Source organism: Taurulus bubalis, assembly GCF_910589615.1.
Source record: "Taurulus bubalis genome assembly, chromosome: 17".
NCBI classification, from domain to species: Eukaryota; Metazoa; Chordata; class Actinopteri; order Perciformes; family Cottidae; genus Taurulus; species Taurulus bubalis.
Window position 1 is genome coordinate 10,008,900 of NC_136605.1, and position 17,370 is coordinate 10,026,269.

A 17,370-nucleotide genomic window follows, 5' to 3' on the forward strand; every position below is an offset into this window, starting at 1 on the left:
AAGCCCCACAACTTTGCCCCAAAATGTCCTCCTCATTTGTGTAAACCCATACTGTTTATTGTTGATGTTTAACACAACTCATGTGAACATGCTCATTCTCTTTATTGCAGCTTTGTTCTGTTGTTTTGGTTTAACTGCATTTTCCGGCTGTTTTGTTATCGGATAAAAGTGTGATATGATGGAGTCTGTGGTTTATGTTATTGACTTGTGTTTTCCGTGGCAGGAAGTATGGAGAATATTGAGTGGAGTGACAGGGTTATTGATCGGTAGGGGCTGCAATAATCCAGCAGTCTGTGTGGTTCTCAGCCGACTGTAGCAGCGTAGATCTGTCAGCTTATGAATATAAATATATAAAGAAAGTTATTGCGCAGTATGTACTGGGAAAAAAATGTAATTTAGTCCTTTATGGATAGCTACAATTATTTTCTGAGTATGCAACTATATTGTATACAATACTGTTTGACGAACCCATTCTCCTGCTCTGCTACACACCAACTCAAACACACCTGGTGAGACTCAGTGTGATTGATAATACCAGCAGGGGCTGTTTTTCTTACTTGTACTGCTCTATAATGCCAGTTGACGCACACATACACACCTGCATGTCCAAAGATGAGGTAACTGCACTGGAAAATGGAGAAAATGCAGCCTGGATTTACAGCATGAAGCCTACAAGGAGATGATATATGGCTATCATTACTGCACATGGGTCTCTAGATGCATTTACATCTGCTGTACCTGCTCACACAAACACATAAACAATACTACCTTTTTATTATTTTGCTATTTGTGAGAATACCCTTTCAGAAACTGATCGTGTCTGTCTGTAATGTCGGTTATAATTCTCTTTCTCCTCCTCCCAGGTTTCCTCCCTTCCTCACCTCACTGACCCATGAAAGAAGCTATGCCGGTCCTCACAGCCGGAGCGGGTGAGATGAGTTGGCACAGATGCACAAGACATACTGTCCCATACTGCTGTGCTCCATCTGCTCATGTTAATATACATGCTGGTTTTTCCTTATTCCTCTCCTCTGTAGGGTTACACGAGACGTTGGCCCTGCTGACCTCTCAGCTGCGGCCCGATGCCAATCACAAAGAGGACATGGTCTTCCTCAAAGATGTCTTCAGTGAGCGGAGTTTGGGATATCTTATGAAGGTGAGGAAGTCATCATATTCTATCTGAGTTTGATTCCTCAAGTTATTTACATGTAGATGTAATATTCCGCAATATGTCACTGAGTTCATGTACGAAACGTTACGAATAGTAACACCATCACTAACGTTGGGTATATTTCACCCAATATAATGTACCTGAAAAAAAATACTCATCAAATTATATTAAAATACAACGATACAAGGCAAATTGAAGTACTCTTTTTTTATTTTACCCTATAGAACGTCTAAGTGTTCTTTAAGAATGTTTCTTTATTAGTTTAAGATAATATGGCGAATGGAACAATGGAACTTTCTATCAAAGAAGTGTGTTTATTTTCTTTCTATTCAGTTAACAGGATATCGTAAAAAATATTGATAGTGATATTGCCCAAGGAGCGGTTTAGCTCTCAACATTTTTGAAAGGATTGTTTAGAATTTCTTGTGAACTACAGTCTTTATTTGAACGAATTAAAATAGGGGACGTCAATAATAAAACAGGATTGAGCAGGTGTAATGGAGACATGCACTCTTTTTTCTCAAACAACATAGTCATTTTTAAACATGGCTATGGTATAATTCCAGATGTGCTATGGAGTAGTTTTTTTAAGAGCTGGTCCCTGTTTTGTTTGTCTCTTGCATGCACATGAGGACTCACATTCACACATATTCCTGCCTATGGATTCATACCATTCCACTGATCTGTAGATGGCGTGAGGGCACCAAGACATGTAGCAGCGCTCCAGGGATAAAGGCCGCTCGCTAGTAAACATGGACGTAGACAATGCACGAGTAACACTGACTCTAAGCTTCACTTTTGTTTGTTTACAAGAAAACCCCAGAAGGCCGCTCTGACCTTCAGCGTGTCCTCATTCCCTCTTCTCTAATAAACTCCATGTGTTTGTGTTACAGATTCATGAGAAGCTGAGACAGTATGAGAGACAGAGTCCAGCACCCGTCCTCCACAGTGCCTCTTCTCTGGCAGAGGATGTACGTTCATCACACACACACATACACACACACACACACACACACACACACACACACACACATACACACACACACACACACACACCTACACACACACACCTACACACACACACACACACACACACACACACACACACACACACACACACACACACACACACACACACACACACACACACAATTCCTTTTCCACTTGGGTACAGCAGTCAATAGCAATGAGTTAGCTCCGACAGAGAAGCAATGCAGGTATCAAAAGTGAATTTTAATGTTCTCGAAGTGCTGAATCATCCCGATGCTTTTCTAATGAAGCTCCACATCCTGCTGCTCACCGGTTATCAGCGGGGAAACTGCTGACCTGAGCTGCTCGCTACTTATCTTCTCTGTGCATGTCTGCTGTGTATCCGTCTGCATTCATGCTACAGTAAAATGCAGCTTGCATTACCGGTATACACGTGCACAAGTTCATATAGGTCTGGGCTCATGTGTGTTGTGTGACTGGCAGGTGGCAGAGGAGCTGCAGAGCGGACCAATGAGCACCGAGGAGAAAGAGCTGCTGCACCTGCTGACGTCACCACACCTCAAGGTAAACACACGTATACTTTTGTTTAGTTTTTTGGGACTTACAATAGTTTAATCATGAGGAGAGGAAGCACTGGTGTATATTCATTTGGCCAATTTTCCTGTCAGACATTTTATTTGCCTCGAAATTCTTCTCTGAAGCTGGTAGTAGACCGTCAGCTCAACATCAGCACTGAATTTTCAGCACATCTATTTTCTGTGACATCAGGCCGTCCTTTCGGTGCACGACATCGTGGCCCAGAAGAACTTTGATCCCGTGCTGCCGCCGCTGCCGGATGACTTTGAGGATGAGCTGGAGGAAGAGTCGGTAAAGATCGTCAGGCTGGTGAAGAACAAGGAGCCTCTGGTGGGTTGTGAAGGATGCGAGTGGAGAACATAAGATCATAAAGGAGAACTGGATGAGAGAGGAAGAGATTATGGGAATGTGTTCTTGTGTTCTTTTCTCTTAATGATATTCTATTATCTGTCTGTACTCCAGGGAGCCACCATCAGGCGGGACGAAGCCACTGGGGTGGTAATCGTGGCTCGAATCATGAGAGGAGGTGCAGCTGACCGAAGCGGTAAATTGTACTCCTTTTGTCACTCTGCACTACTAAACTACAAGTACCTGCAGTACCAACCTTGGTGTAGTACACAGATGGGGTAGTAAAATTAAAGTAATAATCTGACCAGAGAAAAACATTTTTTGATTGAACTCCTCCCGTTCAGGGCTGTAGCCATCCATTTTTGTAACTAATAAGGTCGTGAGTCACATTTTTTTTTTAGAGACTCAAGGATGACATAAAAAAAGGTTCCTGAATGGAAGACAGCCAGGACTTTGCAGTAATGTAGCACAGCCCTCAGGAAACTGAGCTCCAGGACGCCTCAGGAGGCTCCTGGTTTTTGCTGCAGTTTGATGGCATTTGTCTTCTTGCAGCCAGTGAAGATTGGTGACACTGTTTCACACACACGATATGCAAATATGCATTTATGTAGGGAACAACACATCAAACTGGATACTGTGATGAGTGAGATCAAAGCCACAGTGATAGAGATGCAGCAGCAGCAGCAGGAGGAGAAAAATTAGAGGGATGGTGCGGTTGATGGTGAAACCTAAAGCTCCCCACAAGTCTCCAGAGAATCAATCACACAATAGATACTCAACAAAGATCCTTTCATGGGCGTTACCATGGAAATATCAGCCACATGCAGGTATATGTGTGTATGTGTGTGTGTGTGTGTGTGTGTGTGTGTGTGTGTGTGTGTGTGTGTGTGTGTGTCGGCATTGGAAAAATGCATGCTGGGAAAGTAAACCAATCAGTGTTTTCATCTGCTAATCATTAAGCTCAGGCTCCGTTTTCTTGTTGCATCAAGTGATGGAAGAAGTACTCGTCAGAAGCTGGAGAGAGATTTCAGAATTTGCCCCGGGTCTCTTTGTAAATGCGTATATTATATGAGTGTGATTGCTCAATAGCGTGTCTGCTATATGTGCTTCTCTGTCCTGAAGGGAAAGTATTGATCGGGCTGCTCTCTGCCTTTTATTTCATTGTTATGGCTGCAGCAACATAGATCACAGCTGACGAGAGACGCGACTCGTATCCGTAGATCTGACAACAATACTGATGTTAAGATGTGAATCAAATACCCAGAATCCCCAGTGGAGACTCTTTGATTGTCATTGATGCTTTTGCCCACTCGTCCTCACAGGTTTGGTCCATGTAGGAGATGAACTGAGGGAGGTCAATGGAGTCTCTGTGATCCAAAAGAGGCCTGATGAGATCAGCCAGCTGCTGGTAAGACTCACAGTTCTGCTGCAGATTTAGAAGAATACTGATAAAGATCTATAGAAATATATATTATTTTTTTGTAGTAAATCATTTTGTAGTGATATAATTACAGATTTTTTCCAATTGATTCTATCATTTTTCACTTTTAAGAAACTCAAAGGAAATCAATATAGTTAACTATCTAACATAAACCTGTAGGGAGGTCCGTGTGTGCTTCTTTCTATCTGTCCACGGCTAATCTCGTATGCTGCTGGACACATCAGCCGTACATATTTGTGCTCATTTATGAATTTATGGGAATAACTTTTTTTATTGACTGTTTTATGCCAAACAGTTGAATCCACATTGTTTGTTTTCAGGTGAGTTTTATGCCATCACCATTAATGCCTGCAGAGAGTCTAACCCCACCAATATATTTGCCAGTCAGACGATCTGTGAGACTAGAAGTCAAAGTGTTTTCCGAAATTTTTAATTTCGAACAGCATGGAGAAACGTGCAACTCACAACCAGAGACTTATTGCAATAGAAAATATAATGTTTGGTAAGCAATAATCTCATAAATTAGGGAGCATCATAAGGTATCCAAACATAAATAAATGTTCAAAGTCAATGAGATATTCAGAAAATAACTTTTTGCACCCAAAAATGAATGAATGAATGAATGAATATATACTTTATTAATCCCCAAGGGGAAATCTGGTGTCGAATAGCAGCAATTTAAAGACAGAAAATAAGATATCAAAACAGCAGGAATGAAAGATATATACAATAATAATACTATTAAGAACAAAATAAAATAAAAAATAAAATAAAAATATCTGGGATGAAAGAAAAGCACAGTATTAATTTAGGAATAAATACATTTCATGACCTAATACACAAATTATATACTATTTGCTATGATCCAGTATTTTTCACTGAACAAAATTAAATGTATTTAATTTATGTTTTTTTCTTTAAGAGAAGAGAGAGAAAATGCTCTGGCCATGTTTTGCTTATTACAAACAGGGTTCCCTGTATTGCTCCTAAATGCAATGGTCTGTAAACTACAAACTCTTTAGGATTGAAAGTCTTTAGGGATAGAGGTGATTCATCAGCTACAATGTGCTGTCCATCTTTTATTTATTTATAAACAGGGTGCACTGATAGTCCAGTAAAATCGATCTCAGGGAGCCTTTAAAAAGAAGAAAATGGAGTGTTTGTCTTTCATTTGAGGCTGCAGTCACACTCCTCTCTCCCCTGCTTCCTCTATCTATTTGTGATCTAGTCCCAGTCCCAGGGCTCCATCACTCTCAAGATAATCCCTGCCATTAAAGAAGAGGATCGACTGAAGGACAGCAAGGTGAGATGAAGCGTGCGTGACTGAGCATACTCTGTGTGGAGATAGTTTTAGTCTTATTTAGTCATTTTTGCTGTGGCATTCCAGATGAATTATTCCTTAAATTACATCAAACATTGATTAAAATGTATTTTTTCTCAGGTGAACAGTTTTGTCCATGTTTTTTTACAATGATAAAAATCTAAATGTGGAGCTTCTTGTTTTTGATTGCAGGTGTACATGAGAGCCTTGTTTGAGTACGTCCCGTTGGAAGACAAGGCGACGCCTTGCCAAGAGGCGGGACTTCCCTTCAAGCGGGGAGACATCCTGCAGGTCGTGACCCAAGACGACCACACGTGGTGGCAGGCGAAGCGCGTGGGAGACAGCAACCTGCGGGCTGGACTCATCCCATCCAAACTGTTCCAGGAGAGGTAAGAGCCCCCATGGGTCACATCATGTCTCTGAAAAACCTGCGGTGTAAACTGATGAGTGGCAGCACTGCACTGTTCACCCATATTTATTATATCCAGCTATTTGTAATCTGTCAAATCCACATTTGTGTGTTCCACTTTAACGGGTCAACTATGATTAGATGGAGCATCAAAGCAGTGTGGAAAAACATAAATTGAAACACAGCCTTGAATAGGCGCATACTGATACTGTTAGTGTCATAATCCGTCAACAGGATGATCTCAGCTGGCTGGGAGATCCCTGCCAAACACCGCAGCGTCTGTTGGATTAATAACCACGGTTTAAACACAGAGAAAGATGCATGGCAGAGGAGCATCTGAGCTCTGGAAAGCCTACTTGCTCTCTTTTGTAGGTTAAATACATGTTCAGTATGATATAACATTTCTGCTGCTGCACTCTGGGTTAAAACAATGATGAATGAAAACAACCTCTTTAACTGCATCGCTGTGACTTAACGGCTAGAAAGAGACGTAAAACAACTACAGAGTGATGCAGAACTACCTCAAAGTGATACAAAAAATGACCACAAAATGATCATAAAGAAACGTTAAAATATCACAAATAGATAGAGATGACACTAAATAGACTCAGAAGGAGACAAAGAGACCTACACAACCACAAAGAGACATTAAAAGGCCTTGAAGAGATGAAAAAAAGACCACAAATCGATAGACGCGACAACAATGGGACGAACAAATATCCCAGAGACCACGAGAAGATGTCGATAGAGACAAAGAAAGAAGTGAAAAAGGCCTGTGTAATGGTTTGTAATTGTTCTGTGTCTCTCTCAGTTTTGGTTTCTTCTTCTTATGTATGTCGGAGGGATGGCGGCCCAGTTTGTTGTCTCATAATCTCATAATGTCTCATCTTTAAGGGCTTTATGTCCCTCTCTCTATCTATGTTTAAGTCTTCTGTTCCACCGCTCTGACATTCCCTCCTCACCTTTTGTTGACTGTGTATTTCTGACCTGATGATTCTCCTCCTGCCTCCATCCTCTCTGGCTCTTTGTTTGCTGCACATTTCTCCAGGCGACTGGCCTACAGGATGAAAATGGGCACTCTTCCGAATCCAAAATCCCCTAAAAAGCCCATCTGTAAGTTTCTGCTTCCCAGGATTCCACTGCATCTTCAGCATTATTTCATAATCACGGTTTACCACCTGCAGCATCTCTCAATATCAACTCCTCTTTCACTACTAATGTACTTGGTCACTGTCATCATAGGACAATAATATCTCCACTGGATAAATGCAGCAATGTTTTCATTGACATTTATTGACCTCTTGTGCTGATAATTGGCATTTTCAGAGGCATTAGTATTCATTGTCTGTCCTCTCCATGCCGCTATGTAGAAATGTTTTTAAAAGGAATGAGAGGGAGACAGAGATGGAGGGGCACAGAGACTGAGGGAGGGATCACAGATATGAATTAATCTCTTTCATGTTTGGTCCATCTGGCCAGCGAGCGGCTTAAGTAGAACCAGACAGCATAACAAGCTGCACCCACTGAGGAATAAAGCCTCAACAATACAGTACACTTCTCACTTTCTCACTTGACGCCGTAGCCGCGGCGTGTAAACGGCCAGGTGAGTGGGTAATGTGAGTGGTGGCTCTTCGTGGCCTGTAAGCTGCAGGCGATCCGATTAGGCCTGAGCCACAGGGAGACAACAAGAGCTTAGCGGGATGGCAGCTCGCCCCGCTACAGTCCGCCACGCAGCAGCAGCAAGCCTGCGGGAACTCTTCTGTCTCGGCCTCCCTCCACGCTCCTCCAACCCTCTGATTAATTCCACTAAATCCCAGCAGGGGCCCTCTTTGTCTGTGACGTCATTGAAGAGAGCAATAAATCTCTTCAAACGTCAAATCCTCATTTCATAAAAATGTCCAAATATCATTTTGTTTTATGCCATCCACACCAACGTTACCTTTAGCTTCACCTCTTGAGCTTCACCTCCTCTAATCTTTTACGCTCTCCTCCGTTTCTCCTCGTTGCAAACTATATCAGATGACCAAGGATGTGATAAAGGTGGGTACGTGTGCAGAAACAAACATGATTCATCGAGAACACATCCTCACACAGAGCAAATGGTCATAGAGGCATCAACGCCTCAATGCGTGTGTGTGTGTGTGTGTGTGTGTGTGTGTGTGTGTGTGTGTGTTTGGGGATTTCTGCTGCTTCCAGCTTAATTCCTCCCCTCCTGCTGTTGTTGCACCAGACTAGAATAGAGATTCTTTGCCGAGCTTGAGTGTGTGTTTGCACCAGGTGATGTGCAGCAGAACAACACCCCTCGAGACTCGCCCGACCATGCAGAGCTTGTTAAAGACAACAATAGCTGCTCCTCTTTTCTTTTGCGTCATCCTCCGGCTCTATTTTCTTTTGTTCTGTTTCCCGTCCTTATCGTTCAGTCTGCTGCAGTTTCAGCTGCAGTTTTCAATGTTGTTTTTCTCCAGTTTTATCCATTTTTTATTTTCCAAAAATCTGTCCATACATTAGATTTGATGAAAGAACAGAATCCTGACACAGATGAGTAAATGTAAACCTTTTTCTTTTGCTTTGGATTTGCGCATTTGCTGTCTGTTTGTGAGACAGTTTGTGCCTCAGCTGTGAATCTTTTGGGGAGGCGAGGCTTGTGTGCCTGTGTGTGTGTGTGTGTGTGTGTGTGTGTGTGTGTGTGTGTGTGTGTGTGTGTGTGTCACAGAAACTGCTCACAGCTGGCTCCTTTCCAGAGGAAGTAGAGCCATCTTTCTCCTCTCCTCTCCTCTCCTCTCCTCTCCTCTCATAATGTCAAATCTCTTTACCAAGCCTTTGTTGTGGCTGTTACCTCCAACAACGTTTCTTTGATATCTCTTGGCTGCCCGTCCACTCTCGCCTCCTGCTGTCTGCCTGCCTGCTGCCTGTCTGCCCCGCCTGCCCTCTTCAGCGCCCCATGGCCCCGCCCTCCTCCCCTCTATAACTCTTCCAGCTCCCCATACTCCTTAACTCTTCCAGGTCTCTTACCCTGTGCTTACCCCCTCTCTTCCCTGCTTGCCTCCCTACAGAGGACTGTGACTGTGAGGGCTATTTCAATGGACAGTACATAGGTGAGAGCGTGTACATCTTTCTCCACCTCCTTCTCCCTGTCTGCTCTTTGCCTGCTGCAGCCTGGCTGTGCGCTGGTTCCCTGGATGCTTCTGGGCTTGGGGATCAAAAGGCCTGCTTGTGTAGTAGGGTTGACTGGTCTGGGGCCGGGGGTTGAGGGAAAGGAAGGGGCGGAGGTTTCCATGGGCGATGGGTCCAGAGACGGATGCCAGAGGAGGAAGATGGATGAGGGGAGACGTATGCCAATGCAGAAAAAAACATTACAAGTGTTTGTTTCAAACGTGAAAGGATAATAATGAAGAAACAAATGTGTAGGAAGAATGGACTCACACTTCTGAAGGTGCCAGGAACAGATCTCCCTCTTCAGGAACTCCAATGCATCCAGTAACTAGAGTTAACGGTGTCAGATATCACAGGATAAAAGAAAAACTAACTTAGAATGTTAAAAGCAAAGCTATGGTGGATTTAAAGTATTTGTGCTCATTTATAATTTTTTATATATATATATATAATTATTTTTCAGGAAATTTCCTGAAAATAACTGTCTTTTGGTGATACTTATAGGGTAAAGTGTTCAATTGGTACACTTCATTTGTATTACAATACATTTCAAATAATTGCAAGCACATGGAGTCAGCATGCATATGAATACATGAACATTCCCTTGTGTTGAAATACAGCTGTTCTTTCCAGATAATTCATAATTCAGTGCCAAATAATAGTTATTGCATGGAACATTTCTTTTAAATTATCAGAAATGATGGTTCTTATTACTTATTGCATCTTATCCTGATATTCTCTTGCTGTAACATGCTTTAAATAAAATCGGAGTAGAGGGAATATCCCTTTATTCTCAACCCCTTCCACTGGCCTCCCCTCCCTCACCCTTCTTCAGCCCATCCTGACCCCCATTTACTCCCCCACATCCTGTGTGCTGCTGGATTGATGATGAGCACAAGGAGCAATCTAAACACGCTAAAAAAACTGATCAGCACCGTCGCCCTGTAACACAAAACACATTACTAAAACAGTATTTGTGCTTTCCATCATGCACTCTGCTTGGAGCTGTAAAACCCTCCCTCCCCTCCATCCCTCTGCCCGCCCACCTCCACCTTGCAGTGTTTGGATCCTCGTAAACCTCCCTCCCTCCCTCCCTCCCGCCCTGCATCTAACTAACTGCCCCTGCTGCTGTGGCGTGGCCAGTGCACTGCTTTCCTCTCCCCTCCACCCCATGAGGGCCCTGCTGCGTTGGACGCATTGCACACTCAACCAGGCACGTTTGCTGCTCGTTCACCCTGTGTGGAGGTGTGAGGCTGGGTTGTGTGATGCTCTAACGCCAGTTATAGTCTCTCCTAAGTGTAAAGCAGTGGCGCCCTCCTGTGGCCAGGTGTTTTCCTGGGAATTTTATTCAGGTACAGTGCCCGGCTCATTCACTGACAGGGGATACAGACAGTCCTGGCCATGGGAGACCCTGATTTGCTGTCACTCTCTGCTGATGTGGTGTTTCTCAGGGCCAGGCTGTCCTGTGTGTCCTGCCTCAGCACTGTAGCCTCTTTCAGAGCAGCATGCCAGTTTTGGACCATATTGTTGGAAAACAATGTCTATGTCTATTTTGGATCTTTGAGATCTGTTAAAAATGTACTTCAGAAACAGTTTGCTTAAAACAGTCTGCTTCACCTGATGTCTTTTATGTCAGCTGCATGTGTTCCTATTTTTAGTTGAAGCATGCCGTCTAATTGGCTCAAAGTGCAGCTAATATCTCACACTATCAAGTATTTACACTTCAGATAAGGGTGAGCTGTTTTCAACCCTGTACACTATTTACAAAGGTTTTTAATGCATGGTTATCAATGGTGGGTTTTGACTTGAAACATTTTCTCACTGCACCTATCTAATAACTGTTTTTAAGTAAAGAACACTTCTCTCCGCACCATTGAAGTGAAATAGTGTACTTAATAATATTACCTCACAAACACCTTTTTCTTTCTGCTCCTTCTCCCCTTGCATCCCTGGCCTCGCTGTAGCCGGTCTACGGAGGAGTTTCCGGCTGAGTCGCAAGGACAGGCAAGGATCCTCCGGAGAGGGTTCTGATCTCGGGGACTCCGACTACCTGACTTATGAAGAGGTGACCCGCTACCAGCAGAGGTCTAATGAAAGGCCCCGGCTGGTAGTGCTGATCGGTGAGACTGAGCCACTGAAAGGCATACATGTTCTCTGTGATGACAGTGACACCTTGTGGTTCAAAGCATGTGTCACAACCTACTGATGACCCATTTCCTGAAGCTTTTTCAACACATGATGCATGTGAAGGTAACTATTTTCCTCTCCTTTTAATGCACAATCCTACGAAGGATCTCTTGGAGCACGAATCAATGAACTCAAACAGCGGGTGATTGGAGAAAACACACATCGTTTTGCAGTGGCCGTACCACGTGAGTCCCAAGTCACACACACTGAACCTTGCAGTGAACCAACATTACGCTATACATGCAAGTAAATCCCTCCTTTGTGTTGTCACAGATACAACCAGGCCCAAGAAGCCTCATGAGAAGGAGGGTGTGGAGTACCACTTTGTGACCAAACAGCAATTTGATGCAGATGCTCTAAACAACAAGTACGTTCACACTGATACTGTGTTGCCGTTGTGTAAACATACGTGATTTGCTCCTACGCTAATTTGAAAGTGTTGTTGTTTCTCCGCAGGTTCATAGAGCACGGGGAATACAAGGAGAACCAGTATGGCACAAGTATAGAGGCTATCCGCTCCGTACAGGCCAAGAACAAGATGTGTGTAGTGGATGTGCAGCCTGAGGTAGGCGTCACGTTACGACCGCTGAGCACATCTCGTGTACTGACGATAACCAAAAACGTATCACACATGCATGCCATGTTGCGTAATACAGATCCTGCAGGCAGCAGCAGTTTGCAGTGTAGATGAGGGCAGCCAATCACATCAGATCTGCTCACTGTGTGGAGTGTCTAATGTATTCTCTCCGATCATGTCTGATTCGTGACCTCTGTTTGCTCTGTTGTGTGTAAACCCTCCATCACTCCAGGCCCTGAAGAGGCTGCGGACAGCAGAGTTCAAGCCATATGTAATATTTGTTAAACCTCGCGTTCCTGAGAGCCGACGTCGTCGCAGTGCTGCAACTTCACCAGGAGGGGCAGAGCACAGCCGCGTTACAGTGAGTCCTACATCTTCATAGGCAATGACAGCATAGTCGAAGTTCAATAGCTTCGATGTCTTTTGCAGTGCTTAATATTTCATTACTTATTGTGCACCAGTAAGTACATTATATTGTTTAATGTAGCACATAATTCAGAATAAGAATAATTATGTACATATACAAGGAATTTGACTTCAGTTTTAAGATGTTCTCAATGTACATAGACATAATGTTCTCCATGTAGTTTATTCATTATGTTAATGGGAACCTCGTCGGGCATTATAATATAATATAAGGAAAAATTATATTTACTTAAGTAAGGTTTTGAATGCAAGACTTTATTTATAGATAACACATTTTTAACGGTGTGTTATTATAATTTTTTACTTCAGTAAAGGATCATAATTCTTCTTCCACCATTGAATTGCTTTTGAAAAAGGAGCTGGTTTTGTGCCTGTGTGTGTTGCTTTCTGTATTTAAATCCTTTTGCTTTCGACAACAGGACGAAGAACTCCAAGAGATGCGTCAGTCTGCGGCTCAGATTGATCAGCAGTATGGACACCTGGTGGACCGGGTCCTGATCAAGGAGGACTCAGCCAGTGCCTGTGCAGAACTTCGAAGTATCTTGGAAAGGCTGGAGCGAGAATCCTTCTGGGTACCTCTCAACTGGGTGCGGACCTAGACTTCCCCCCCTTGCATCTTCCGGAAAAACTTCACCACCAACCCATCCAAATCCTGCACCGGTCCATTCCTGCCCTCCCACCCACAGCTGGTAAGCCATGAACTGAGACACCAATGGGAGAGGATGGTGTCGGAGGAATACATCGTTGTCTGGAGTGTCTGTAGCCCAGAAAGCAGTCTTTCTTGAAGTCATTGGTTTCATGTATTTATTGAAACAAGGGGCAGATGCAAGTTTGTAGTTCAAGTGTATTGTTTCTCACACTATCACTCTTTCTCGCTGCATCGTTCATGAGAGTGGCATGTTGGGTTCCCACTCAGAGGATTGCTGTCCGTCAGCTTTATTGTGACTCTTGTTGGAGTACCTTTAGTACCATGTTTTCTTTTAGGTTGACAGTTTTATTCAACTCAAATCCAATCAAGGAATGCTTCCTGTTAATTCGTACCTCTCATGCATCCTGTACAAATTTAGAACCAATCATACATTCAGCTGAAAAGGAGAACTTGATATATAAAGTTAAGTGAATGCCATTTAAAACTGTGTTCTTTTTGCTATATCTAATTTCCAAATATGGACAGAAACTAAACGATATCCAAATGGAATGTGAGAATTTTATTTTCTACAAAACTATTTGTTTTTATGAAACGCATGGAAACTCATAATTTAATCTCAGATGTACATATTGTAAATGTTAACTCCTCATGTGCCAACGAAAGATCTCGTAGCACTTCAATGCAACCTGTTTACCTTTTATCCCACATCTGTTTGTATGTAGAATAAGGCCGTGCACAAAGTGTGTGTGGATGGATGTCACAGTGTGTGTTAAAATACAACAACCTGAGATGCTCCTTTATGTACAGGAATGGGTTTCGTACAGTTTCCTTGCACATATCTGTATTTTTGATTACAGAAGAAGAGGCGGGTACTAGATGCTTTCTTTGATAATCAGGGTTTTGCTTTATTGTTTTCAGAAATGGTGTGGAGGTGGGAGAAAATTAGAGAAAATAAGTCAACTATCAGCTAATATTTTGTGATTGAGTAAAATCTTTATTTATCTATCAAGCAAATATGTCAAACATTCCCTGGTTACCGCTTTTCAATTGCAAACATTTCTATTTCTGTGTTGGTAAACTGAATGTCTCATAGTCTTCTCACACAGAGGATGCATTATTACAAATATTTGAGACAAATATTTGCATTTGAGTATCATATCAAGATAGAATTGACAAAATTAGGTTCACACTTTGAAGTTTAGATAAATGATCACTTCTACACTGACATTTTGTTGTGTGCGGTTCAAATGCTTCCAAATCACTTTTAAACATGCATTTTAAATCTGAATCTTCTCGTTCTGTATGAACCCAGAATGTTGAGTTTGTCATGTGACCTGTACAAAGTGCCATAATAAAAGCTAGCTGAGTCAAATGTTTGATCTTAGTGTTTGCTTTACAATGTTTGCCCTCCTCCTAGTTGCCTTAACATGTTAATTTCACAATGTTAAATGTTTGTGTATCTACCCCTCAGCCATTCTTGGCCTCAGTGCAGTTCATTTAATTAAATGCATCTCAAACTTGGCTTGACACTCTGACTGTGTCTACAAGAGCACAGCACACGTCACGTCTCCATCAACATTGTCTACCAGCTGGTCTGCAGCAGCGAGACATTATTGTCACAATTATAGATTAGTCGAGAACAAATCAAAGCTCTGGAAAAAATTGAAATGCTCTTCAGAAAAAACCTATCCTTAAGTTTAAACTATATCATTTCTGTATGTGGTCCATTAGTTGTATACAAACACTGTCAGAATGATTGCACTTCAACCAATGACAATACAATCTAGCTTTTACAATAATGAATGAGTAATAAACAGTCACAGGGTCCATCTTCTTGCAGTGAGTACTTTAATTGTTTTATAGAATTTAATAGTAGTTTTTTTACAGTATTGTATTAGTCCATCCATCCATTTTCATTCCCCCAGCAGGCCGACCCAGGCTTCCCTCTCACCCGCAACACTTTCCAGCTCATTCTGGGGGATCCAGAGGCGTTCCAAGGCCAGCCGGGAGATATAATCCCTCCAGCGTGTCCTGGGTCTTCCCCGGGGTCTCCTACCAGTTGGACGTGCCTGGAAAACCTCTCATGGGAGGCGTCCAGGAGGCATCCTGACTAGATACCCGAACCACCTCAGCTGACTCCTTTCGACACGAAGGAGCAGCGGCTCAACTCCAAGCTCCCTCCTGATGTCTGAGCTCCTTACCCTATCTCTAAGGCTGAGCCCGGCCACCCTACGGAGGAAGCTCATTTCGGCCGCTTGCATCCGAGATTATTATATTCTTTCGGTCACGACCCAGAGTTCATGACCATAGGTGAGGGTTGGAGTGTCGACCGACCAGTAAATGGAGAGCTGAGCCGGAAGGCGAAGCTCCCTATTGTACTATATTAGTACTTATACTAAAAACTTAATACTTTCTCCACCACTGCATTTGGTTACAAACAACCTTTTAGAGACTAGTAAGAGAGATACATATCCTTTGTCCATGTGATATTTTCATACATTGTTTTATTATTAAACAAAGACCTGTTTAGGAATTTATGAGGCATCACAGCAGATTTGAATCCTTTGTTTTTGTCGTGCATGGATCCCACATTTCCTTTGAGCTAAATCTTAATACATGTATTCTTTAAAAAAAGATAATACACATGAGAAGTCACTGCCTGTCTGTAGATGGATGTTGTGATTAAAATAATTCTCTGTTGAGTTTAAAAACATATTGCCTTTTTAAGACTTTGCTGTAATAAACATCTATTTGAACTGCAGTAATTCTTCATTACTGCCCACATTCAGTTTCTGTAATTGAAAAAAGATAGGAAGCCCATTATTCTGCCTTTGGAGCGCAGGTTTTCATTAAGTTTTTGGAGGGTTTATCATGAGCGTTCTTTCTCTCTCTCAAATGCAATTACCTCCTGCGACTCCTGAGACTGCTGCTGACAGAGCCAATTAAACTGGGTAACAATCATTGTAATTAGTGATGCTGCTCCGCTGAGAAAATGGAACTACGTTAGTGTGACGGTGTGCAGAGGCTGCACACTGATCCACTGGCAATGATTATGACCTACATGCTCACAGGCACACGATAACAATAGTAGCATGCCGGTATGTATCAGCTATGTTTAAAGTGGCAATCAGAATTTGAATAAATGTCTGTTAAGTCATTATCTTTTGCCGAGGGAGGTAACAATATTGCAATATATTCAATACTTATGTATTTGCAATATTACAAACTGGGTTCTGAACTGGGTCTTTGGCAACATTCCTGGAAAAAAGGAAAAAAGGCTTTATTCCAGTTTTTCCTATTGAATACAAAACAAAAAATACAGAACTACAGACACAATTCTGTAAAATAGCGTGTTAGTTCAGAATTTCAGACTCAGACTACTAAACTCATTCCATTGTTTTCACTCTAATAATAATTATAAATCAATCAGGACTGAAATCTTAGTTCCTAATACCGCAAATAAATAAATATTGGAATACTTTCATCAGTGGACCATGGGGTCAGTCACCAATGTTAGATAGTGATTTACAGAAATGTATTGAGATTATAATCTTTGAGATTGCCACTTTAACATGTTAACCATCTTAGTTTAACAAGCTAACATACGAATGCATTTTATGGCAATAGATCCAGCAGTGGCACAGAGACCAACATCTGTATTCATGAACTTTATCTGGCTTTATCTGCTGAAGTGGCAAACTCTGAGGCTGAAAAATAGAAATGCCAGAAACTACAGTCTATGAAATGCTACAAAATGGTGCAATGGGATATCAGAACTGTAATGTAATGTAAAACTTGGTTTACTCCTGGAATATCGGACAGCTCCATTCAGCTGCGACTCTTTTCTATACCGATCCGACAGAACAGAGGACTCTCGTGAGAAGAATGGAGTATGAGTGTGCTTTATGGTGAATAACGTTACTTTTGATTTTATGGTTTTTAACAGTAGCTATAACATCACAGAGAGCAGGCAGAAGTGGGAATTAATCATAATCATATGTGTAATAAGTTGTGTGTTTATTTTAACTTAATGATTAATGGCATTTTCAAAGTTTCAGATCAGCTTTGGATTCTCTCTGTCTGCTCTTAGGCCTTTTAGAAGATCTAACATTTTAAACCTAA

General features: G+C 42.1%; 1 protein-coding gene across 1 annotated transcript; it reads left to right on the forward strand.

The window, feature by feature from the left end:
- Nucleotides 1–892: 892 nt before the first annotated feature.
- mpp3a (MAGUK p55 scaffold protein 3a) lies at nt 893–13,198 on the forward strand (the record flags this gene model as incomplete). Its single annotated transcript, XM_079232523.1, has 19 exons — nt 893–929; nt 1,038–1,156; nt 2,065–2,142; nt 2,645–2,725; nt 2,930–3,067; nt 3,200–3,281; nt 4,408–4,493; nt 5,755–5,829; nt 6,040–6,236; nt 7,305–7,369; nt 8,276–8,296; nt 9,310–9,351; nt 10,696–10,761; nt 11,374–11,529; nt 11,701–11,781; nt 11,870–11,963; nt 12,053–12,161; nt 12,406–12,534; nt 13,019–13,198. 19 exons carry the CDS (start codon nt 893–895, stop codon nt 13,196–13,198), a joined length of 1,836 nt encoding a protein of 611 aa, XP_079088649.1.
- Between the last annotated feature and the right edge of the window lie 4,172 nt (nt 13,199–17,370).